The 23,958-nt window shown below is 48.1% G+C and overlaps 7 protein-coding genes across 7 annotated transcripts; all 7 read left to right on the top strand.

Annotated features, from left to right (window-relative positions):
• The first annotated feature begins 3,159 nt into the window (after positions 1–3,159).
• On the top strand, positions 3,160–7,988 carry K441DRAFT_627094 (uncharacterized protein). The gene is made up of 8 exons (XM_067646157.1): positions 3,160–3,386; positions 3,440–4,904; positions 5,101–5,197; positions 5,255–5,383; positions 5,433–5,891; positions 5,945–6,704; positions 6,764–7,228; positions 7,295–7,988. The coding sequence occupies exons 1-8, from the start codon at positions 3,272–3,274 to the stop codon at positions 7,909–7,911; spliced, it is 4,107 nt and encodes a 1,368-aa protein (XP_067509449.1). The 5' UTR covers positions 3,160–3,271; the 3' UTR covers positions 7,912–7,988.
• Positions 7,989–8,090: 102 nt separating this feature from the next.
• K441DRAFT_702685 (uncharacterized protein) lies at positions 8,091–9,647 on the top strand (the record flags this gene model as incomplete). Its single annotated transcript, XM_067653419.1, has 4 exons — positions 8,091–8,289; positions 8,493–8,541; positions 8,596–9,391; positions 9,573–9,647. The coding sequence occupies 4 exons, from the start codon at positions 8,091–8,093 to the stop codon at positions 9,645–9,647; spliced, it is 1,119 nt and encodes a 372-aa protein (XP_067509448.1).
• A 597-nt stretch (positions 9,648–10,244) lies between these two features.
• K441DRAFT_627091 (histone-fold-containing protein) lies at positions 10,245–11,478 on the top strand. The gene is made up of 2 exons (XM_067646156.1): positions 10,245–10,674; positions 10,806–11,478. The coding sequence occupies exons 1-2, from the start codon at positions 10,407–10,409 to the stop codon at positions 11,072–11,074; spliced, it is 537 nt and encodes a 178-aa protein (XP_067509447.1). The 5' UTR covers positions 10,245–10,406; the 3' UTR covers positions 11,075–11,478.
• A 28-nt stretch (positions 11,479–11,506) lies between these two features.
• On the top strand, positions 11,507–12,150 carry K441DRAFT_164226 (uncharacterized protein). The gene has a single exon (XM_067640277.1). The coding sequence runs from the start codon at positions 11,861–11,863 to the stop codon at positions 12,059–12,061; it is 201 nt and encodes a 66-aa protein (XP_067509446.1). The 5' UTR covers positions 11,507–11,860; the 3' UTR covers positions 12,062–12,150.
• On the top strand, positions 12,151–12,641 carry K441DRAFT_725474 (uncharacterized protein). Its single transcript, XM_067654125.1, has one exon. The coding sequence runs from the start codon at positions 12,239–12,241 to the stop codon at positions 12,557–12,559; it is 321 nt and encodes a 106-aa protein (XP_067509445.1). The 5' UTR covers positions 12,151–12,238; the 3' UTR covers positions 12,560–12,641.
• A 798-nt stretch (positions 12,642–13,439) lies between these two features.
• Positions 13,440–15,513, top strand: K441DRAFT_602014 (T-complex protein 1). The gene is made up of 3 exons (XM_067645248.1): positions 13,440–13,643; positions 13,713–14,083; positions 14,150–15,513. The coding sequence occupies exons 1-3, from the start codon at positions 13,585–13,587 to the stop codon at positions 15,376–15,378; spliced, it is 1,659 nt and encodes a 552-aa protein (XP_067509444.1). The 5' UTR covers positions 13,440–13,584; the 3' UTR covers positions 15,379–15,513.
• On the top strand, positions 15,512–16,804 carry K441DRAFT_652241 (pre-mRNA-splicing factor ISY1). The gene has a single exon (XM_067647339.1). The coding sequence runs from the start codon at positions 15,774–15,776 to the stop codon at positions 16,521–16,523; it is 750 nt and encodes a 249-aa protein (XP_067509443.1). The 5' UTR covers positions 15,512–15,773; the 3' UTR covers positions 16,524–16,804.
• The last annotated feature ends 7,154 nt before the right edge of the window (positions 16,805–23,958 follow it).

Raw genomic sequence — 23,958 nt, 5'->3', positions numbered from 1 at the left:
CTTTTCTCTAGTTATGTTTTTTTCTTATTGAGGTTTTTTAGGAGTTTAAAGTAGGGGTTAGATAGATAGATGATATATAGCGGTATGCCAATACCTCTCCAATATCTCTCTAAACCTCTTCTGGGATAAGCCCTTATAATTTCCCTACCATAAGGTAATAGCGATTGGGGGTTAACCGTAAGAAGGGGGGGGGTAATGTAAGGGATATTATTGCGGACACCTTAGGTTGCCCTTAGGATAACCCCCGGACGCCCCTTGGATGGTTGCCGGTTACGTGCCGGAGGCACGTGCCCGTAGTATATAGTCTCCACGATCCTAGAGGCCTTACCTCCTTAAGGATTCGTCTCTCTCACTAATCTATTCTGTTCTAATCGTGTCCTTATAGCCCCCTGTCTACAAGATCCCCTTATACTATTCTTATTAGCTATATCTAGCTGCCTACTAGTATTGCCCAGTTTACCAGTTTATAGCCTTTTTTTAACTTTTTTTACCCTCCTACTCTTTTAAAGTAGGCGTATACTAATCTCTATACATTCTACAGCTATGCTATCTTAACTATCTATAACGGTACCGTTGCTCCTATTAATAATATTATTCTCCACTCCCTTAATAGCCCTAAGTCCGTTTTCTACTCTATAGATACTATAGAATAGAATAATTTAAATACTAAAAATACTCCCCCTTAGAGCTTTTATAGAGCTTTAACCTTATAGGCCTTTCTCCTATATAGTTCTGCCTTAAGATTAGCGCTCTAATAATCCTTTTATGGAACCTATATCCTAAAGAGGGTTTCTATAACAGTACCTATATAGTTCTTACCTAGATAGGTCGCCGCTGTCTTAAAGCCTATATTTTTGGTAGTACCTTTACTAACTAGCTACGGGTTATTCTATAAATTAAGCTGTTTTCTACGGAAGGTAAGCTGCTGTTTATTATTAGCTAATGGTAGTTTTCTATCTATTTATCTTTTATAATAACTATAAATAAGTTATAGGGTTAGTCTTTTAACTTTATAGGCGTTAATTTACGGATACCGGTTTTTATATATGGTTAGCTCTATATTATACTATTTCGGATTACTACTATAAATAGTATTTTAGTACTGCTTCCCCTAAATTAAATAGAAATGGACAATATTATATATCTAGAAGTTTTGCTTTTATAATATGGTAATAGTAGTAGTAGCAGCGGTGGCAGTAGCAGTGGGAGTAGAAGTAGGAGCAGAAGCAGGAGCGGCAGCAGCAGCGGTGGTAGTGGTGATGGTAGTAATGGTAGTATTGGTACTGTTACTTAAAGAAGACAACAACAACGACGACGACGACAATATAAATAGCTATTGTTAATATACATTACGTGATCAATTATATAAATCTATATTACGCGATTATCACGTAAAGGCCACCTAAGTCGAGACAGCGAGACGCCACCTCGCGTAGCGAGGTGGTAGATTGGATTCCTTCCTAGTCTATAAAGCCCCCTTATAATGGGGCTTGGTCGCCTTCCCCCCCCCCAATACCTCTACTAATGTTTTAGCCCCTATTTTCCCCATTTTTTTCTTATATTTCTAAGGAGATTTAAACTAATTAGGTATAGGTACAGGGGTTAAGGGGGGTGGAACCCTAGATACTTTATTATTAACAATTCTGCCGCCAAATAAAAGGCTATTTAAGAGGCTTTTCTAGGTCCTCCTTTATTAACTAAAGTAGTTTAATACCTTCTCTACTAAAAGCACTTTGGTAAGACCCTTAAACGGAAGTTCAGCGGCGACCAATATAGGGCAACGCTGCGACACTGCCTTGCGGCGCTTAAATATAGGTAAACTAAAAAGGGTTATATAGACTTCCTATATATGGCTATTAAAGCTCTACCTACACCAGACTATAAAAAAGGCTTTAAATATATTTAGAAGGAGTTAATTAAGAAGATACCTCTCTAGGCCCAGTGCAAACGTAAATATTTAATAATGCTGCTTTAAATTAAAATAATAAATACGGTGGAGTCTTAGCACAAGGTCCTTAAATACTTATTTATTAAGGGAAAGCTTTATAAGGCCTCCCTTACTAGCTGCGCTAAGTACGTTATAGTTACTATAAAGGACTATAATATACGCGCTCGTGCTATAGAGCTTAATTTTTAAACTAAAAAACACCCTATAGTGCTTAAGCACCCCTAGATAGAAAGCCTTCCTTATTTAGTATAGTTGTTAATTATAGACGAGCTTAAAATCGCAGAAAAGAAGGACGCGGAGTGTGACGGTAACAACGGTAGAGAGCTCCTAGATAAGGTTAGCTGCTTCTACACCTTCTATTAAACCTATTAACTCCCCTACCGCTATATTTAGAGCAATAATAAGGTATTTAGCTACCTCCGCCGGAAAAACTTTAAACGATATAAGTGTATATAGAAGGACTGTGGCTTTAAAACTTATTAAGGTAAGAATAAGGAGGATATTACAAAGGAATTCTTTCGCTTACTAACGTACAAGGCTCGCGATAAGGGAGGCCCTTAATAATATTAAGGATCGCTTCTATTAAATTAAGGAGAAAGATGCCGCTTTGGAACCTTAGATACGGGAGAAGTTGATAGATTAGTGGCTATTAAAGCTTAATTAAGCCTCTGGTAAGGTGTAGCATTAGGAGTTTATTAAGGAAACTAGCCTTCCCATATTAATAGATAAGTAAGTAAAGGCAGAGAACCTCAAAAACACTATAAAATATACATACATTTGACTTCTTATACATTTAAAAAACCTCATATTTTCGTATACGTGGGGAGATGGTGAGGAANGCATGTTCCCCGTCGCGTACATAGTAAATTTGTATGTAAACACCGGGGAACGGCGTTTCGACGGCACCCGCGCTGGCCTGCGCTGGCCCGCGCGTGCGTTGCCAAGCCCTGCACTTTAGACAATCCCGCTTTTCCCAAAAAAAAAAGGGGGGATTCAATTTTCTGTCGCCTCCGTACATAGATGTATATTTTTACATTTCGCGCTATAGAACACGTTTCAAGTGCAACCCTAGTAGATATAATGATCATTTTGCTGATGAACATTATTCGGGGCTGGCAAAGTCAAATCCAGGGCTCCAGAGTCACGGGGATTCGCGTTGGTGAGACCAGTCTCATTTTAGGTTGGCCACTGCATTTTGAACCTTGCGCTATCAATAGCGAGGCCCCCCAAGGCCATTGCGACGCCCATAAGACATCTTATTGCAGTATTTATACGCTTGTGTTCAGGGTTATATATTTCCATCCGAATAGCCAAGGTTGTGTCATGGCCCAGTGTAAGGCTCGGGTGCTCTCTGACCGGACAGGCCAGACGCCTTGCGAGCAGCCCGCAACATCCCTCAATGGGCGTCTATGTCCATTTCATTCCAGGCAATGTCAAGGTTCAATTTGATTACATCCAAGAAAATAATGGAACATACTAAATCTATTCCAGCGCTATACAGAGGATACAAAAGGCGGAATCTGCAACTCGACGCCCTTGCTCAATCGACGCCAACCTACCTAGTCAAATCTAAAATTCCCTTGGTCAACCAGACCTTCACAGATGTTGAATCGGAAGATACTCTACGGCAACTGCATAACTACCTTTTCAAGAGATACAATCTCCTGGAGTCAGTAATCCGCAGCCGTAAACTTCACCACAGCCATTTCTTCGCAGTCGACAATGATTACGGTCATGAGAAGTTCCTTGCCCAGCTCCAGAAGGAAAAGCACACCACAGCCCGCGCCTTGGAAAGGCTTGGACGGCGAACGGCAGATGTTCTTTACAAGCAACAGAAGTGGTTCAAATGGGTACGGCGATGCCAAGACGACGAGGAGTCTCGCCGCGAGAATGAAAGCAGGAAAGTCAGGCTTGAGGCGCAACTCTTTAAGCGCCATCAAAAGGAAATCGGGCGGCACCAGAGAGCAATGAAAGCACGGGAAGAGCAGAAACAGCAGGAAGCTTTCCTAGATGAGGCATACAGTCAGAAGCTCTCTGAAATGACTGAAGAGGAGCAGGATGAATGGGATCCTGTCCAAGATGTTGCAGAGGACGAGCGCAGCAACTATATTGACCTAATCAAATATTTCCTAATGCTGAAGGACTCGGAATCCCCTCAGACACGGCCCGAGGAAGAGGCTACAAATGCGAATCCTATTGTCGAAGAACCCGGGAAAGGTAAGAAAGTGTCCAAAAAGAAGGGGAAGAAGATCAAGTCGGATGCCAACCCTACAGAACATGCTGCTGCGCAGGCAAAAGAGCGAAGAGCGTCAAGCATTGAAACGGAAACGCAAGCTCAAATGAAGAAAAGGTTACGAGAAGGGGTTAAATATAATCATGACAGAGGATTGTATCTCGTCGGTACCATCGAAAACCCTATCGAATTAAAAGACCGGTCACCACCCATGCCAGATGATGAAATAGAAACTTTATTAAAAGAGATTGCAGAGATCAAGAATCTTTTATTTTGCAGATTGTTATTGTCACATGCGGCTCTCTTACCCGCCGCGCTAAGAGCTGGTAGCATTGATGAGTTTTTGGATGATAAGGAAGTGACACTAGAGGACTTGCGAGACTTGTGCCTGAAAATCGAGAAGCCAGGACTCCAAGAGGTTCGAGATGCTTGTGCGGATCTCGCTCGACGAGACGAGGAAGAGGACAATGCTGGAAATGCAGATGGAGACTATGAAGACGAAAATCAAAGCGATGAAGATCAACTGGAATCATATATCGATCGTCGCGAACGCTTACAACCGGTGCCCAAGTTCTTCAAAACTAAACGGGAAATGAGGCTTCAAAGACAGCGCAAACGATATCAAAAACTTGTTGGAATGGATGATGCTGCCGCCTTCATTGACTTTGGTATTATTGACGACGAGGGAGAGTACAGAAAGAAGAAGATGCGTATTAAAATATGGTAAGTGCACAGCTCCGGGGTTACGTACAATATGTCCATTTGGATCACCAAGTATCGCCATATCTGACCGAAAACGGTTGAATAATCACCGTATTGTACTGAAGTTCCTCAGAGTATCTTTGCGGATACTTCATCATTTCTCTAAAATCAATTTATATTTTGGCAGCATGTTGAAAACTGACATTGCTTTATTCAGCGGCCGGTATATCTACAACTATCCTAGCGAAAGAGCTTTGAACCGTGGCGGGTGGTTTCATTTCTGTATCGTTGCCAAAGACTCTGATCTATGCGATGTGAGTGATGAAACTAGGAAGTACGGGATGGAAAACCGCACACTAACGGTAGATTAGGCTATTGAGCTTTGTCGGCATTGGGATGAGTTCTTCGAATTGAATGTGTTGGCAACCTATCAGTATTTCCCTGCAGCTAATTGGATGATGTGGGTTGGTGATCGGCTGAGACTACAATTGCTTTCATTTGTATGTCATTTATCAACGTCGCCTTTGGAGTATAATCTAATGGTTTCAGGGATTCATTCCATACTTCCAGAGCGAAAATGCGGATATGTTTACTGTGTACCATCAAACGGGATCATCTCGAGGCAACACAAGACGTTCTCACCATATCCGAGAAATGAGGAATTTTATCTGCGGCCATATCAAGCGAAATGATGCTGCGAGTCGTCGCTTGATTCAATATCTCACAATGGAGACTGCTCATCTCATAGTCTTAGCCCGTGATGCCAAGACCGGGCGTACATTGATAATGCCCCCCAAAGACGAACTATGGCTCATCCGCGAAAAGGTTGGTCTAGGAAGAGCATCAAAAAACGAGTATAATGTCCTCAGCCAAGTTGGGCCGAAATTCTTCGAACAGATGGACAAGCACAGACGATGGCATTTCGGATTTGACGACTATTACGATATTTACGTATGGGATCCAGTGCCAGGCAATCCTTTTTCCTGCCTGTACAACAAACTACAGCAGGTGAGTCAAAAAATAGCCTATATCCTCCCGATATCGCATACTAAATATATTAGACGCTCATCAAAGCCAATCGCCTCTGCACTACGCCGGACTACTATAAGCTCGCATCTCCCATCTTGAAAACGCTCACTAGAGATCCTATCACCTTCAGGGTACGGACAATCAAACCGGGTGAAAATGCGGAAAGCATATGGGATATTATCAATCATCCAAAAACAACTCTTCGAGGCTGGGATATGGATGGTAGAGAGGTTTCGTTGGGTAATGACCTGAAAAGGTGTGTTTATAACGAGGCCGACGCTCTGGAAGACCGAATTCTTTTTCCTGAAGAATTTCTTGGGGAGATGAAAGACAACTTGTTCAAAGAAAATCCAAGCGAAATAGTAAATTTTGAGCGCTCGGGACCGAACATCGATCCTCGAAGATTTGCGTACGACCTAGATACTGACGAGGAGTTATCCGAAAATGAATCAAACTCAGAAGATATTTCCGAGGGCGATAGCTTAGGTTCTTCTTGCGAGGACCTTGAACAAATCGGGGACGGCGGAGGGGGTGCCGAAGATGAGAGCACCAGCTCTGGCATGGATATGGAGAATACCATGACGCTTTTCAACCAAAAGTTTATGCAGTCTTTATCCTTCCATAATCGAGAAGATCGGATGCGAGAATTTGTGAACGACGCTGATGTTCGAAAAGATGTCGTCGTAGCGCGTTTGATGGACCAATTTTCTCAAAAGAGAAACTACAGTGATATGAGCCATGACAGTTTGGACCGGGAGTTCATGCGCTTCTTAGACCGTCAGAAGTCAAAAAGTGAGTGAGAAATAAATTAAAACATAGCGCACATACACTTATGGCTAACGAGGACCTAGTATTCAAGGATTGTTGGCACAAAGCTGATCTAGAACCCGGAGCATCGAAGAAGTATTCAGAACTTCTAAGGATGATCAGGACCATGGAAGACTACCAACTGTCTCAAAGAATGACAGGTCCATTTGAGATGCTGGCATTCCTAGGCATGGCGTCACGAGCACACGGACATCGTCGCATTATACCGGATGCCTTCCAAGCCTATGCTGGGATATCACTCTTCTTTCAATCAGATTTCCTGACCTCCGAATGGGGCAAAGAATTCGAGAACTCATTACTCTTCGACCAAGGTGAAAGAGCGAAACATCTGCCAGACAGAAGGACGTACAACAGTAACACAACCATGCCGGACGAATTTTGGGCAGAGTGGGATGGCCTTCTAGAGAAATACAAGAACCATGAAGCGGATTCGAATGACATCTATCCGTTCGAGTGGGACAAGGTCATACGGCCCATAATTGCACACTGTGAGTGGAATTTATATTCATTCTGTTTACCTCTAAAGCATAGCCACTAACGCAACGCCGCCTCAGTATATAAAAGCGGTGTGATATGCAACTCCTATTCAAACAGGGTTCCCGGCGAGGCTATAGCTGCCGCTGAACCCTCCCGGCCAATGGATCTCTACATTGACTTTCGGCGCCAAATTGAGATCATTAAAATACCGCGGGAGATCCAGGACCCGCGCCTGGTTACTCGCGAAATGCTCCTTGGTAAGGCTCGTGCCTTCACTAACACTCACGGCCCTCGTACCCGCTTTGCGCTCCTCCGCCTCTGGTCAGCACCACATTTCTACCCACTCATGATCGGTTGGGATAGGCGGCACACGGTTACGTTTTACGACGCCGTGGGCCGCGCGTGGGAGTGGAAATTCATTCCGAAGGATATGCCATGCAGCGAGTGGTCAATTCACAACCAAGCGCGACTGCGGGTTATGCCGTATGTGGCAGCCTTTAGCGAACAAGTGATTGTCAAGCGCGATATGTATCTAGTGATGGGGAAAGATGAGGCGGACTTGAAGAAAATAGCGGCGGGCGTCACGTGGGCTGTGCAGACGGAACCGTGGAGACTCGAAGTTGATTTTTGGAAGAGCTTTGTTAATGTGGATTTGGGATTTCTAGAGGGGCTGGACGAAAAGTGGTTGGATTGATTGTTTTAGTTCTCGTGCTAGTATAAAATACATGGCATCGGAGTTAATGTAGCGCTTCGTCCAATGGGAATCTCGCTGCAGATGGTCCAAGCTTAATCACTCGGCCTTGGCCTTCAGGCCATCTTTCCCGTCGCGTATCAGACAATTCCATCTCTTCGCCTCAATACCACAGCTCTCCAATGCGCCCGGAGGAGCACCCAACCAGTCCCAGCCTGCCATGGCGGACAAGCTCGTCCTTCACCATGGCCATGGTAGGGCTCCTTTCGCGGGGCTTCCTCCATGGGCTGAGCAGAACAGAAGTCAATGGGCTGGATGGGTTTTTGCAGTTACTCGACCAAAGGAAGAATGTTGAGGGGAGAGAAAGAGGTTTAATCACAGGTACGTGGTGGCATTTATGGTATGGTCTTGCGCAAGTCTGACCCTCATTGGTAGTCTCAAATCATGTCTCTGTGTACGTATGTTCAACCAGGTTTTAATTTACGTTCACGATTGACGGCATCCCGCTGATGCCCCGGCGGTGTGTAGATTGGATGATCCGTTGGTGTGGGGAGTTCTCCCTTTTCGATATCTTCGATCACCAGATAATCTTAGATGGGAGCTTGGGAGCTATGATTTATGCTTCACTAATAAGTAGTAATACCCGACGCCTAAAATAATCCCGTATAGCTGACCAGTTTTCTGCAGAGTCCTCTCCACGTTCTTCTCCCTTGGCCAGGTACTACCTACCCACCGCTCAATGCACTCACAATTCGGAGGGCTTTTCCAGCCCACTATGACGCAAGCCATCCGCCTTCTCTCCAAGAGGCCGTTCATCCACTCCAACGACCCTCCAGAAACACCAAACCCGTCTATCGCAAGCCCAGATTTCTCTGATCCTTTCACGTCTGGCCATCTAACTTTCTCCACAAACGGCAGCGATACCTTCCCCGCACCGTCGGCCTATCTCAACCGGCGGCACAGCTGGGTTCATATATTTCCGGAAGGGAAAGTGCACCAGAAGGAAGACAGGACAATGCGCTACTTCAAATGGGGAGTGTCGCGGCTGATTTTGGAAAGCAACCCATGTCCGGACATTGTGCCGATATGGATCGAAGGGCCGGATGAGATCATGCACGAGGCGAGGGAGTGGCCGCGATTCATCCCGCGGCCGTTAAAGAGGGTCAGCATCACATTTGGGGAGAAGTTGGACGTGGAGAAGGCGTTTGGCGACTTGCGCGAACGGTGGAAGCGGCTGCATGACAGAGAATCGAGCAGTGTGCCAGGTGGGAAGCTAGACGTTGGAGTACTGACGGACGGGCTGAAGTACGCGGAGGAGGCGGTTGATTTGAGGAAGGAGTGTACGATGAGGGTGAGAGAAGCGGTGCTGAAGGTGCGGAGGCAGAGAGGTTTACCGGATGAGGATCCCAAGGTTGGACTAATGGAAACTTATCGTTGCGAAGGCACAGGAAAGAGGGAGGGAGAGATGGATGACGGAAGCTGGGTGAATATAAAACGAGAAAACGAGTGTAAAATTACATCTGAGGCTTGGCGATGAGATGCGCAGCAAGGGCAGGCGCTAAAAGCTTGGGGGTGAAGTTTATTTACACTCGAAAGAAGAGACGGTATGGAAAATGTAATATAATCACAGGATAGAACAATAGAGCAAAATAGAGCAAATAGAGCAAATATATCCAGGCGACGTTGTCAGATTAGATCAAGTTATGATGCCCTCGTCGACTGCCTTCCCGAGAGCCTGATGCCTAGTCGATGAAGAAACCACAACTTTTCGCGAGCGGGCTTCTAGCGTCATCAGACTTGGGCCTCAGTGTTCAGGAGCAGGCCGCGAAAGCCAAAAGCCATCGCACAAAGAGTCTCAGGGGTTGCTCTATCATCACCCAACGACGATTCACGGCATGGCTACTCAAGTTTGCGACGCGCAGAGATGAATAGCGACGAGTGAAGGTATATTGGTGTGGGAGAGCATGGGAGCGGCGTGGATGATTTTATGGTATGCGCGGCTGAAATTCCCTCTGGGCTGGACAACCCACCAGGCCACAACCCCCCTCCCGGTACTTAAACTGCGCTCCGTCCGCACCAAGTGGGCGAGACACGACGCAAGATTTCACCCGCCATTATTACGCTTAGTCAGCTATCGATAGAGCCCGCCCCCGACTCGCGCGCCTTCATAAAAAAACTTTGCCACAAAAGGCCAGAACCCACCAAAGCCCACGCTTGTGCGTCTTCTGTGCGTCCAACCACACACACGCTTGCTGACTGTCCAAGCCCAATTCGCCCAATTCCACAAATACGCCCGATCCTTACCGCCCGTCCTGCACTGGCCAATGGAAGGTCCAGACGCCTCGTGGGTTCCGCAAAGCCCTGACCTCTCCGGATGTCACTCCAACGACCTCGGACCTATCCACCCTCAACACCAAGGCTACCGAGGCTCAATCTCAAACTCCACTCCTTACTCTCCTCCAACCTCCTCTCCCCACGACAGGTCTCAAAGTCAATATATGCCACGGTCAGTGAAGAAGGAGGAGCGCGATAACGATGACGACTACTACCCCAACGCGTCGTTGTCCGCAGTTCCCGACGCGAAGCCCCCAAGGGCGCGCAAAGCCAAGCCCGAAGGCAATGGCGCCGCTTCTGGGAACGCTGGAGTCCTACTAGGCACAGAGCACATTGAGGTCAAGACTAAGTTTCCAGTAGCGCGGATAAAGCGCATCATGCAGGCGGACGACGATGTTGGAAAAGTAGCGCAGGTGACACCTGTTGTTGTTTGTAGGTTTGCCCCGGCACTTCATGCCATTCTCTATTCTTGATTGCTTTGAAAGAGTCCCAGAATCAATGCAGAAACCTGAGTCCTTTTCCCAATCCCTTCGGAGGGCTTCCACTAACGTCTGGCCTCGCAGCGAAAGCACTCGAACTCTTCATGATCTCCCTCGTTACAAAAGCTGCCGCGGAAGCTAAATCACGCTCCTCGAAACGCGTTTCCGCCGTCCACCTCAAGCAAGCCGTCACCAAAGATGAGCAATTCGATTTCCTCTCCGAGATCGTCTCCAAAGTCGCCGAGGCACCTGCCGCGGCGGAGAAGAGCGAGGACAATGCAATGGAGATCGAGGGCAAGAAGCGAAAGGGCGGCGGGAGGAAGAAGCGGAAGGCCGACGATGATGACTTCTGATTAGGGATAGGGTTCGGTATTACGGCAAGGGCGGGCGGGCTGGGAGACGGGCAAGAGTTTTCGGAGCTATAGACCTGTTTCAATCCTCTTGGAGTTCTGTCTCCTACTGCGGTCACAGGCGCGGACTAGAGCTGGGGTTGGGTGTTTACCATGGCGTCCTTTGGAGGAATGATACGAGATTTTTTAGCACATGGTTAGCGGTTTATGGTGGGCTTCTTTCTTCATATATGGGTATCTTGCATAGGGTCTGGCGTCCGATTAGTATTCTGGCTCCCTAACACATGTTTTAGCCTGGTGCTTGGCTGTGGAGCTGAGAGCCAGCATATCTATATATTATTCTACATCCAAAAAGGTTATTTCAAGACTCTAACTTGTAACTGCCTTTCACCATAGACGGATCCACCATTTCGCAATCTGGATGAGCAGATAGACCTTTGGCATATCTTGAGAACACATGTTAAACTGCTGATCAAACAGTGCATATTGCTGGAGACGCGGTCATTAAGCTCTACGAATCGAATGGAGAGCGGGGCCTATATACGGCCTTATCCTATTGCTGGGGAAAAGCTCAGACAGTTGTCGCGACCTCCTCCACATTGAAAAATTCGAAAGTAGGAATAGATTGCTCTAGTCTGCCGAGAACAATCCAAGACGCAGTCTCCGTCGCTCAACGTCTAGCCATACGTTATTTGTGGGTGGATACCTTATACATCTTGCAGGACAACAACCATTGCGAGGACTAGGAGAACGAGTGCGCGAAGATGGCAGTCATATACGAAGGATCCTATGCAACCATTGCAGCAACACATGCTGCAGACTGCAATGCTGGATACTTACCTTCATTACCCGCCTTATAGCCTTTCAAATACGCAATTCGGGGTACTAATAACCTCCCTAAGACCATCCATCTCCACGATCCTCCCGATAACACCAATTTCTTTGCCCCAGTTAGCCGAACTAAGGACCCAACGTACGTGGTACTTTTAAGAACGCATTTTAGCCAGTCGAATTCTTTATTGCTCACAATCTACGTTTCGAATGTGGAAACAGCGTTATGCGAAGATTGATGCCTCAATAATAAAGTTAACCAAATCCACTTAAAGTCACGATACGGCCATATTCTTAGGCATAATTCATAAGACGTCGCGAGCTGGCTCAAAGGCGATGGAATACTGGATAAGTCTCATACCGGATTATACTTCCAAACATTTCACTCACGTGAAGGATACCCTCCCAGTTCTTTCTGACCTTGCAACCAGGATGCCCGGGAACCTCTGCGGCTCCTACCTCGCTGGGCTGTGGGAACGCAATTTAGGCAGGCAATTACTGTGGAAGTTTGTCAGAAGCATGCAGTGCACTAGACCCCAAAGCTACATTGCCCCTCCTTCTCCTGGGCGTCTAGACGCGGCGAAGTGGTCTGGTTGTCGGATCACAATTCTGACGGCAGGCATGGCTTTGATCATCGGGACGCCATCAAATTGGTGATGCTACTTGTTTTCCACATCCGGATAGCTGCAATCCTATGGTTGAGGTGACTTCGGAATTTCTTCAAGTGCACTACCAGAGCGACTTTCAGGGGATCCAATTCGCCCACGACAACCCGGCCAATGATCGCTGCCTTCTAGCTTGTAACGATGAAATCGACTACTTCACAATTGACACTACAGATGACACACAGATACCTCTCAATTTAATGCTGCGTTGCGTCCACTTATTTCCATACGTTCACCTCGGAAGAACCTATGCGCAAAGCCTGATTTGAAGCAATCCTGGGAAAGAAGACGAAATTTAACGATTATTTGAAGCTATGACGCCATGATTATGGGTTTTAGTCAGGATCAATATTACTTTTGTATCCTTTGATCTTGCAATTAAGTCAGCTTGAACTTTTCAAGGAAGACTTTTTGTCCGGGATAGGAATTCTGCAGGTGCAAATTATTAGTTTTCTTTTTTCGTTTTTGCCTTTCCAAGTGTCTGCACCAGCTTGAAGGTAGCTTTCCACCGTAAATAGGCTTCAATATGGATACAAGAGTAGGTATTCCTACCAATTCATACAACAACTATGCTCGAGAACAAGCTCAGATATTATCAGATAGTACCAATTCAATTCTGTTTGGATATGTATTGGAGGCCGTGTAATATATTTTCAGCACGCTTGGTGACATTCTCCCATTCATCGTTCTTTCTGTCAACCTGACAAGACCCCTAATGCACATAATCTAAATATATAAATGGCTCAGAATTGATCTTTGAGGTAATTTAATATATTACTAAATCTATATTACAGGACTTAAACGTTCACACAGAATCACAGTCACAGGCTATCCAGATTATATATACCAATAAATATTTACCTGTCGCTTGAAGACTTACGATTGTGCTTGTCCTGTTTTTGCATTCGAAGTGCCAAGACTTCCCCGGTCGATTTTTTGACGAACGCGTTTTCGCGAAGTCAATATCTCCAGGCTCACCACCGTGCAAACCCCCGCTCCTCCCACACATACATCACCATGTCTCTCTCGATACCAAATGCGCCAAATGCCGGCTTGTTCAAGCAAGGTTACCAGAAGTAAAGCCTCCCTACTCCTCCCACCCCACCCCCACTGCATCTCGGCCTTAAGCTAATATTGTACGCTAGCTACGATGCAGAAGATGGCGCAGTCCTCCGCAATATTGAAGCGTGCCGAACTATTGCGCAGACGGTGCAGACCTCACTTGGACCGTATGGTCGCAACAAGATCGTCATAAACCATCTTCAGAAGATGATACTCACCTCAGATGCCGCAACTATATTGCGCGAGCTCGATGTCGTGCACCCCGCAGCGAAGTTAATTGTGATGGCAAGTCAACAACAAGAGGCGGAGATGGGAGATGCTACGAATATGGTAATAGTGCTGGCTGGAGAGTTGCTAAAAAAGGCGGAGAAGCTTCTAAGAATGGGTTTGAAGACGAGTGACATTGTGCAAGGGTATGAAAAGGCGCAGGAGGAGGCGTTGAAAATCCTGGAAGGTATGCTATGTTATTAGATCTCGATTGTGCCTAGCGGCGATTTGCGCTGTGCTAACGATACCACAGAGTTGACTGTTGACAAAGTCGAGGATATCAGGTCACAGGAAGAGCTGAGCAAGGCCATCAGAACAGTCGTAGCAGCAAAGCAATCAGGAAGTGAGGACATCCTGGCCAATATGGTGGCAGAGGCGGTGCTCGCAGTACTCCCGAAGAACCCAATAAACTTCAACGTTGACAACATCCGTGTCGTTAAGATCATGGGCGGAAGTCTTGAGCAAAGCAAAGTTGTCAAAGGCATGGTCTTTCCGCGGGAGCCAGAAGGCAACATCAAGAAGGCCAAGAAAGCTAAAGTGGGAGTATATTCATGTCCTATCGACATCAGCCAGACAGAGACAAAAGGCACAGTACTCCTCCATAACGCTAAGGAAATGCTTGATTTCACGAAAGGCGAGGAGCACCAGATTGAGAACATCATCAAGGAGCTCCACGACTCCGGTCTGCGTGTCGTAGTTGCCGGCTCTACCATTGGTGAACTTGCTATGCACTATCTCAACCGCTACAACATTCTCGTCATCAAAATTCTATCAAAATACGAACTCCGCCGTTTATGCCGCGTCGTCGGCGCTTCACCTCTCGCCCGTCTCGGCGCCCCTATGCCTGATGAAATGGGGTCAGTGGATGTCGTGGAGACACTTGAGATCGGCGGCGACCGTGTAACGGTGTTTAGGCAAGAGAATGAGACCACCCGGACCGCAACGTTAGTGCTTCGTGGGGCCACGCAAAACCACCTTGACGATGTGGAACGCGCGGTGGACGACGGCGTTAACGTTGTCAAAGCAATTACTCGCGACCCACGTCTCGTACCTGGAGCTGGTGCTACGGAGATGCAGCTTATCGAGCGCATTACAAATCTGGCAGAGAGGACGCCTGGCCTCTCGCAATATGCCATTAGGAAATATGGCGAAGCTTTCGAGGTCATCCCTCGCACGCTTGCCGAAAGTGCAGGGCTCGATGCTACGGAGGTTCTGAGCAGGTTATATACCGCACACGCCGCGCAGAAGGGTCGTAAAGACGATGAATGGACAACCGGCGTGGACATTGAAAACGATGACAAGACGGGGACTCTAGATGCAAAAGAAGAGGGTATCTTGGACCTTTGGGTTACGAAGAGCTGGGCTATCAAGCTAGCGACAGAGGCAGCAAGGACAGTCCTGAGTGTGGATCAGATTATTGTTGCCAGGCAAGCAGGAGGGCCGAAACCTCCAGGTCCTAACCCTAACTGGGATGAGGATTAGGGGGTTTGAATGTGCGTGTAGAATACCATAGATTTACTAAAATCTGTATGAGCGCAATGGGCGTTTGCAGTGTACGTGACTTCGACCCCTTTGTAGACTAATTTCCCTTTTCGGACAGACTGTTGTGGCCGCCGCTTTATTCTGCCGTTCCCGATATCCTCACCGCTATGTTTCAAACACCAAAACTTTCCCATCACCGCGCGTGCCTTCGAAAGTTCAACATTCCTATCCCGCAACCGACAATAGCCACCCTTCATATAGATCTTCTCCTAATAATACTCTTTTAAAATCTTTGGGACTGCAGGCCAGCATCTCACTTGATCTGCAAACGCATTCTCTTCGCTCGACACTAAACCACCACCACCCTTAACTCCCTCGCGTCCCCATCATCCACCATGGCCCGCAACTCTGAAAAAGCGCAATCAATGCTCTTCCGCTTCCGCGCCGCGCAAGCCGCCGACCTAGGGATCCTCGACATCTCCCGGACGCGACGACCCAAACTGATCACGTCGATCGACAGCATCCCGACGTGCGAGAAGTGGCGCGGGCAGGTGCTGAAGGAGGTCTCGCGCAAGGTGACCAAGATCCAGGACGGCGCGCTGTCGGACTTCCAGATCCGCGACCTCAACGACGAGATCAACAAGCTGATGCGCGAGAAGCACATGTGGGAGGTGCAGATTCGGAATCTCGGCGGGCCCAACTACATGCGCGGCGGCCGCGTCGTCGACGCCGAGGGCCGCGAGATCCCCGGTGGCGGCAAGGGATATCGCTATTTTGGCCGCGCGAGGGAGCTGCCGGGCGTTAAGGAGCTGTTTGAGGCGCAGGCGAAACCGCCGCAAGAGGATGAGAAGGGCGGTGGTGAGCGTCGCGAGCTGCGGCAGAGGATCGATGCGGGATACTATGGGTATAACCTCGATGAGGAGGATGGGGTTTTGTTGGAGTACGAAAGACAGAAGGAGAAGGAGGCGTTTGAGAATGTAATGGCAGAGGCTGACGAAGTCGGGGAGCGGAAGACTGCAAAGGAGTGGCAGGAGTTGCCTGGCGATGCTGGGGATGGCATTGGTTGGAGGTTACCAACTTTGGAAGAAGTCCAGGAGGAACTGGTCGAGAGGAGACGGAGAAGACTGCTGGATAAGCTTGGTTGAGAATCTTGATGGGTATATATGTAGGAATCTAAGTTGAGAATGCGCCGGGTCGAAACAATTGGGCTTAGGATGGGTCTGAGACTTTGCATTTTAGGGAAGATTAATACCACAACTCAGTGAACGAGAGTTCCTTTGTATTGAAAACGGGCATTCTTAAATTGCAACTCTGGAAGCTGACCTGGCGGCTTATACGGCATGTCTTATAACAGCAGTAAAACTGTCTTGACCTGTTCTCCCACGTGAAATGTCGCTGGCTACTTCTAAAGGGAAACATAATGAAGCACCATAGAAGAACATATTAAATCTCATTTACAGCATCCTCGACAAGGTTCACAATTTAGACACCTTTCAATTTGTAATGATACCGACTACATAGCAGTCTGGTCCCAACGTGCAGCATGTCCAATGCTTACTGCAACTGCCATGGAACAGACATTACTCTCATCATTCAATATCCCACAAATCGAACACCATGTTTAAAAAGGGACGAAAAGGAAGGGCAAAACAAGAATTGAGGATCGATTGAAATATTTTAGACAGGGAGGACAGGAAGAGAAAACGAAAGGAGAGGTAGGTTCATAATGCACAAGGGCAAAGTCCCGGTCTGCCAGTCCCAATGTCCACTTGAGAGAGGTTCCAAGAGCAAAAACGCCGCGCCTGATCCCTCCGTCATGGCCACCCAGACGGAGCCAACCCAAATACAAGTTGCCAAAGAGCGTAAGAAAGAAGGGGAGAGTAACAGCGAAAGAAAATCATCATTCAAATGATAGCTGGTTAGCGCCTCAGAGATAAACAAATAAAAAAGAAAGTAGGGAATAGCCGAGGACGCAGGAGGTTGAATAACCAGCGCCTTAGTTTGTGGCTTCCATTTCCGGTTGCTGGCGGATCTGACTATTAGGGCCGTACGAGTTTGAACGAGAGTGCGATCCGAGAGAGTGCCCAATGGAATGCCGGCTAGTGTGGCTGCCGTGACGGCCCTTCCTAGATAGAGATCCCACATCGTGTTTGCCTAATGTGAAGCGTCAGCACCTAATCGAACGGATATTTATTTAAACCCTTGGACTCTTGGAACTTACCATCGCAACAAGCCCGGACATTCTCCAACCTATCTGCATCCCTCTCTTGTTGCTCAATGACTTGCCTCAGGTCTTCTGCAGAGTCGTGTGCGACAGAAGGATCATAGACGGAAGCCTCTTGCATGCTAGACCTACTTCTACGACTTGAAAAAGACCCTCTTAGAGCCGAGTTTGGGCGAAACATCCCACTCAGACTACTCAGTCGCCCAGACATGGAATTGTGGTTCGGTCCCAGTGACGATGCTCTTTGTGCAGCTGCTGCTGATTGGCGATGAGCTAAGCTCCCCACTTGTCGTTGTGGTGAAGATGTCCGGTGGCTTTGGTAGGATGAAAGCGACGCTCGAGATCGTTCAGTTTGCCGCGAGGAAGTACGAGTGTAGGCAGGGTTGAACTCATGAATGTCTTCGGGATTGGTATTGCCTCCCTCATCTCGCTCTGTGCCAGAACGAAGAAGTAGATATGAGAGAGCATTAAACCAAGTTTCATGTCTTTGTCCTGTAGTTGCCGTGAACTTGATGCTTCGCCCAGGGGTGATGACAATGAGACTCTTTCGGTGCAGTCCAGGAGGCATAGGATTGTCATCCGTGACGACCTGAACCGCTTCGATGGCTACACTCTTTGCTTTCAATTGAGCCCTTCCGGCCGTCGCAGGGTCTTGTTCACTCCAGTACAGCGTGCGTGTATAGGGATGGACCCAGAAGAAACGGCGATGACGATTTTCTGACATATTTCCTCGTCCAGCCTTCCGAGTGTACTTCCACAAGAACTCTCCAATCATGGTCTGGGTGATTGCTTGGATCATACGAGGATCTGTGATATTAGGATCAAGTCCGTCGTGTCCAACGGTGTTCCTAGCAATATTGAAGCGCTGGTCCAGTTCAGAAGCAAATGATGATACGGAAGAACGCCGAGTAATAGGGGTTGAGACCCCGCTTCGACCAGTATTGAATCGTGGTCGAGGGGTTGTGCCGCCTTTTGATGCTGGACTTGGCATTCCATTCCCAGCTGAATTCCGTGTTGGAGTGCGTGGCCTATTCTTGTACGCCGATGCTGGCATGGCTGGTGGTCCCATAGATCCTGGTGAAACGGCGGGCGCCGCGGGCATAGCAGGTGCCAATGGAGCCTTCTGCGCAGCCGCTGCGATTACCTCCTTGTGATCAACTGGTAGTGGAGGAGGCTCTATTCCCCGGTTGCGATTACTACCGGCACTTCCAGGCCTTCGTGGCGTCTTGTATGGATCGACTGCAGCAGCAATGTGTTGCGGCTTCTTAGGGCTCGATGGCGGGGAGCTGACACGCTTCTCAGTCCCTGCAGTAACGACAGTTGCCGAATACTTTTGACTCCTGGCAGCGAGTAACTTGTCGATTTGGTCCGCTGATACCATGGTCTGCGTACCCTCGTCTGTAGTTCTAGTGTGTAGAGGTTTGACAGCTAGGGCGGGGTCGCTTCCAACTTCACGCTCCGCTTGCGCAACATTACCAGTAATTAGTGCAAACGGGACACGGCCTTCCTTAGTGGCAGGTGTCGATTCGGTATCTCCAACGCCCTTTTCAGAAGTCTCACTCGTGGCTTGCGGGGGCTGGCTTGTCTCGTCTTCTGCGATCTGGGTTGACTGCCCGGAGGATCCTCTACCCCAAGGAAGGACTGAGCTGAAAAATCCCATTTTGGGCTTCGTGATCTCTAACTCAGACGCGGTTGTAGGCCTCACTCTCAATTCCTCTCCAGTCTGAGATGATGTAGTCGCAATAGCAGCTACAATAGGTCTCCGATGAGCCGTCGCTGGTCGCGCTGGCTCATGAGGTTCGAAATCTTGTGAAATAACGTCGGAGAAAGACAGTAGTGCCTCTTCGAGAACTGGAGCTCGCGGTGTGGTTTCATTCGGAATTGACTTGGCTACTGGCAGGGCACTTGGAATAATAGGAGGTTCTGGCTCTGTTTCTTGTGCAACAATAGCGGAAATCTCATGTGTCGGCATTGCGGGCGCGGTGGCTTTGGGTGGTTCAATGGGTTCAGTTTGCTGCGCGGTAATAGTAGAGATTGTTGAGATAGCAGGTTGGGCTGGCTCCACTGGTTGTGTTTGCTGCGCTGTAATCGATGAAATATGCATCGGAGGAGATGGGAATTGTTCAAGCGTAGGAGTGTCTGGCTCAGTATGCTGTGTTGAGATCGTAGACATGCTGATGGGAGCTGCCTTAGACACCTCTGGCTCTGTTGCTGTTGAGGCATGCGAGACCACAGGCTCACTTGAGACAACCGAAGTGCTGATGGAAGTAATTTCGTCCTGTGGCAGCTCTCTGAGCTGTGACTGCTCAGCTTCCGATTTAGCAGGCTGTGAGCCCTCTTCTAGCTTGTCCTCGTGAGACCTTAAACTCCCGCCAATACCGACAAGAGCTGCTCCTGTTATATTAGATGCGTTGGCAAGCATGCCCTTCAGTTCCCAAGGCTCCGTCATCATGCTGGAGTCAACCATCCGCGGTATTGGCTCATACATTGGCTGAAGAGGGGATTTGCCAACAGCAGACTTCCGCAGCGCTTCGGGCGACGATTCTTGGGAAAGAATCATTGACCTGCTCGGGGTTCCATCAGCAACACTGCCGTCCTCACTTTCGCCACTAAGATTTCCAAGTTCCGCAAAGAGACTCTGGCCTTGAGCAGGTGTACTGGAACTGCTTATAAAACTCGACGGAGAATCCTTAGCTATGGGAGGAGTATTGACCAACACCTCAGTGCTTGATCTTGTGCTCCGGCGATATCCTCCTTGTCTGATCTTGAGACGGTAGCGTGGATGTTGGGCCTGAACCGGCGTTCGAACGTCCATGTCGTCTACTTCATCACCAGAAGTTGATGCTGTGCTCTGGAACGAGCGGCGGTTTCCAGCAATCGTAAGGGGCGAGGGCCTCCGATTCCGTGGATCTGCAGAAGCTCCACCTTCAGTCTCCGTGAGGTCATCACTGCTGTCACCATCGAGCGTCTCTGCTCCAGTCTGGAAAGCGTCTGTTTCGGTTGTAGTGCCTTCCCGTTCATTGGCAGTTTCGAAGGCATCCGAGTTCTCAGTTGCGGTCTCGAAAGCTTCGTTGCTGGTATCAACTGAAGAGCTGACTCCAGGAGAAGGACCCCGAGCTCTTGCGGCACTAGGGAAAGCACCAGGAACCATACCTGTCGACCTCGGCCGTCTGCTTGGGGTCTCCAGGTCATCGTGCTCTTCCCATTCTTCCTCGTCAACGATAATCTCCTGATTGCCGTTTCTGACAGCGCCTAATCGATCAGGCCGTGGAGGCTTCTTGAAGACGTCCTTGTCATTTTGCTTCCGCCTTTTACCCGCACTTCCCAAGCCGTTTATACCTCCATCACGTTTTGTCTCTAATTCATCACGGGCATCTTGCAACATTCGCTTGAGCTCAATCTTTTCAGTCTTCTCCCGGTGAATATTGTTCTTGAGGTTTTGGATCATACGATGAGCATGATGAAGCGAATGTTTGAGCGTCTCGGACTCAAGCTGTCCGTGCCTTGGAGTTGCTTTACTCGGTGACGGTGGCGGCGAATGCTCAGGCGTGATGATGTCACCATCTTCGTCGTCATTGTCCGATGAGGTATCCTCTAAACCATATTGATCTTCGGATCTCGCACGATACGCTACAGCCCTAGCTAATTCTTGGTTTTGAGAGGCAAGTTCGTCGATTTTACGCTGTAGGGCTCCTCTTTCAGTCTCGCCCATGCTGACATTGCGTCGCAAACCGGAAATTTCAGATTCATGATGCTTGGTGGCTACGGTATGGTCCTCGTTGAGCTTGGCATAGTTCTGTTTGAGCTCCTCGAATTCCCGCTCGACAGCAGACTTCTCAGACTTGGTCACATTTAGACTCTGATTCAGCCTGTGTTCTCTGTCTGCTGATTCCTTTGAGGCCGCCTCAAGCTCGCGGACTTGGGTTTCTAGGCTCCAGTTATCGTCCTTCAGCCTCGACTCACTCTCGTCTAGGGCCCGTAGTCTTTGCGTTAAACCTTCCACCTCAATCTCCAACTGCGATCTCTCAAGATTGAGAGCTTTTAGAGCCTCATCTTTCTCAGCCAAGACCGCTTGTAGATCGCGGAGCTGCGATAGCAATGAAGTGCTAATCTCTGTTGCCAGTGTGATGTCGTGGATTCGGCTTGGCTGTTGATTTCGCTGCTTTCGTGAGGGGACGCTGACCTTGGACGGAGAGTGCTGAGCCTCGCTGGAATACACTGAAGCACCAGCAGTAGCATCAGAAGCCTCTCCACTCGGGACTCTAGATTTCGGTAGAAAAGCTCGTGCTGTTTCCCTACCTACATCATTAAACTCCTTCTCAAGCTCTACCAATTTCTGACGCAATTCCGGCCCTATCTCATTGTCCTCCTGCTGCTTTTCAACGTCTTTCAGCCTCTCCTCTAGTTCCTTCCGCTGTTGCACGAGCGCATTTCCTAACTGCGATGTCTCTTGCAACCTTCGAGTTGTTTCCGTAAGATGCGCTTGCAAAGCGCGTTTAGTCTGAGAAGGCGAGCTACCCGAATACAAGGAGAATTGCTGGATGTCAAAGGCAGAATACCGGTGCCTCTGCGTGTCTTGCACCGAGCTGGAAACGAAGGGATCAAAGCTACTATGGTCCTCGACAGGTAGCGCGCCGGACAGGGGACTTGCGGTTGTTGCCATGATTGAAGAAAGTGGACTGAGACGCTCAGTTTCCCATCGGGTACAATACCGGTTTAGTTTAAACGTGGAGGTGGTCGTGGTGCGGCACGCCGAGAGGGACGAGGGTTCGGCAGGATTAAAAATGTGTCGCGCGGTAATTAGATAGCTAGATTATACGGTCGGAGCAGAAAATGGTGGGCGAATTGGAAGCTGCAAGAGGTATATTAAAACAAAGGTAACAAGAGGGCACCAGTTAAACAGTCGTAATTCACGAGGCGACAGGCGCAATGCGCGCGATCAGGGTGGCAGGCGGAGGAGCTGGAGTTTCGGATGGTGAGGTGAGGAGACGCGAGAAGAGCGGAGGCAAGCTCACCCTGTCAACAATCCACGCGTCTCTACAACACTTGGACAGATGGATTGGAGAGCATCATTAAACCGGTGCCTTAGACGAGGCAAGGACGGAGGAAGGGGGGAGAGCAAAGGAGATGAAGGAGGGATTGGCAAAAGGCGTTGAGGGCGGAAATGCAACAGTGTTGTTTGCGCTGGCGGTGGGAACGATGCGTCAGTTAGGCGTGCAAGGGTTTGGCCAGTTCCAAGGCCATTCCCGGCTTGTCGGATATGATTCAAGACTGTCAACATCGCAGAGTCGATTGGCTGCCCATCAACACCAAAGATTGGCTATGTTATGCATTCCCGGGCGGCTACCTGAGCTTCGACCAAGCCGCGACTCTTCCTCTGATTGCGCCGGTGTTGAAGTTCGATCACAAAACGCCTTTTTTTCGTTTTACTGAAGCGAGACCCGCACATTTCGCGGACGAGCTTTCCAAGAATTTCACGACTGAATATGCCGAGCAGCTTTTGCATCTTGCCCGATAAAGTCTTCACCCACTCAAGACTCTATTATCATAATTCGCTATCCCATGGAAAATATCTGCAGTCCTAGCCATACTGTACAAGCTGTAGATGAATGTCCAAGGTACTCCACAACTTAATGCATACAAGATCTTCATGTTTCTCAAAAATATCTAAAACTATTTATAAGAGTATAACTTGGCTACTAAAAATTAAGTATATGCTTCCACAGCATATCAAATAATCTTTGTTAGGCGCCTTGATGCCCTCGACCTAGAGAGGCATGAGATGTTCGGGAATCTGGCACATCTGGTTGGCAACGATTAAACGGTCCACACCTTGGATCCGTTTATGTTAAAGTTCTTCGTGATCAAATACCCAAAGTAGCAGTTCACCTTTTTCCAAACCCCCCACATTGCCAAGCATGTCATCCATTGTTTACTTAATACTAGGGACTAATCTTCACCTTTCTTTATTCAAAGTATGAATGAAACTTACTAGCGAGAAGAAAGAACCTCGGACCACCAGATTGTAAACATAAACAAGAATGTTTTTTGAAGCCATAGAACCAATGATCCCGGAACAAGCGCCGGGCCAAAAGTATCATACTCGCACTCTCATGCCCCACGGAGCTCAGAATTTATTGGCCATTGGGCTTCAAAGGCAGAGGTAACTACGGGGCAAGCCAGCCATTATCAAGTTCACCAAGCCATTTTAGATGATGGGTTTAGTACTCAGACGATTCTATTTCTTGATAGTTTCAGAAACTAGGCCACGGAATATGTGGGGAACCATATTTTGCAGCAGGATATATCATTAAGGATGTAATGCGTATAAGAATAAAGATATAAAATATAGAGGG

This window comes from Cenococcum geophilum (genome assembly GCF_001692895.1).
Source record: "Cenococcum geophilum 1.58 unplaced genomic scaffold K441scaffold_3, whole genome shotgun sequence".
Lineage (NCBI taxonomy): Eukaryota > Fungi > Ascomycota > Dothideomycetes > Gloniales > Gloniaceae > Cenococcum > Cenococcum geophilum.
This window is presented reverse-complemented; position numbering and strand designations above follow the sequence as displayed.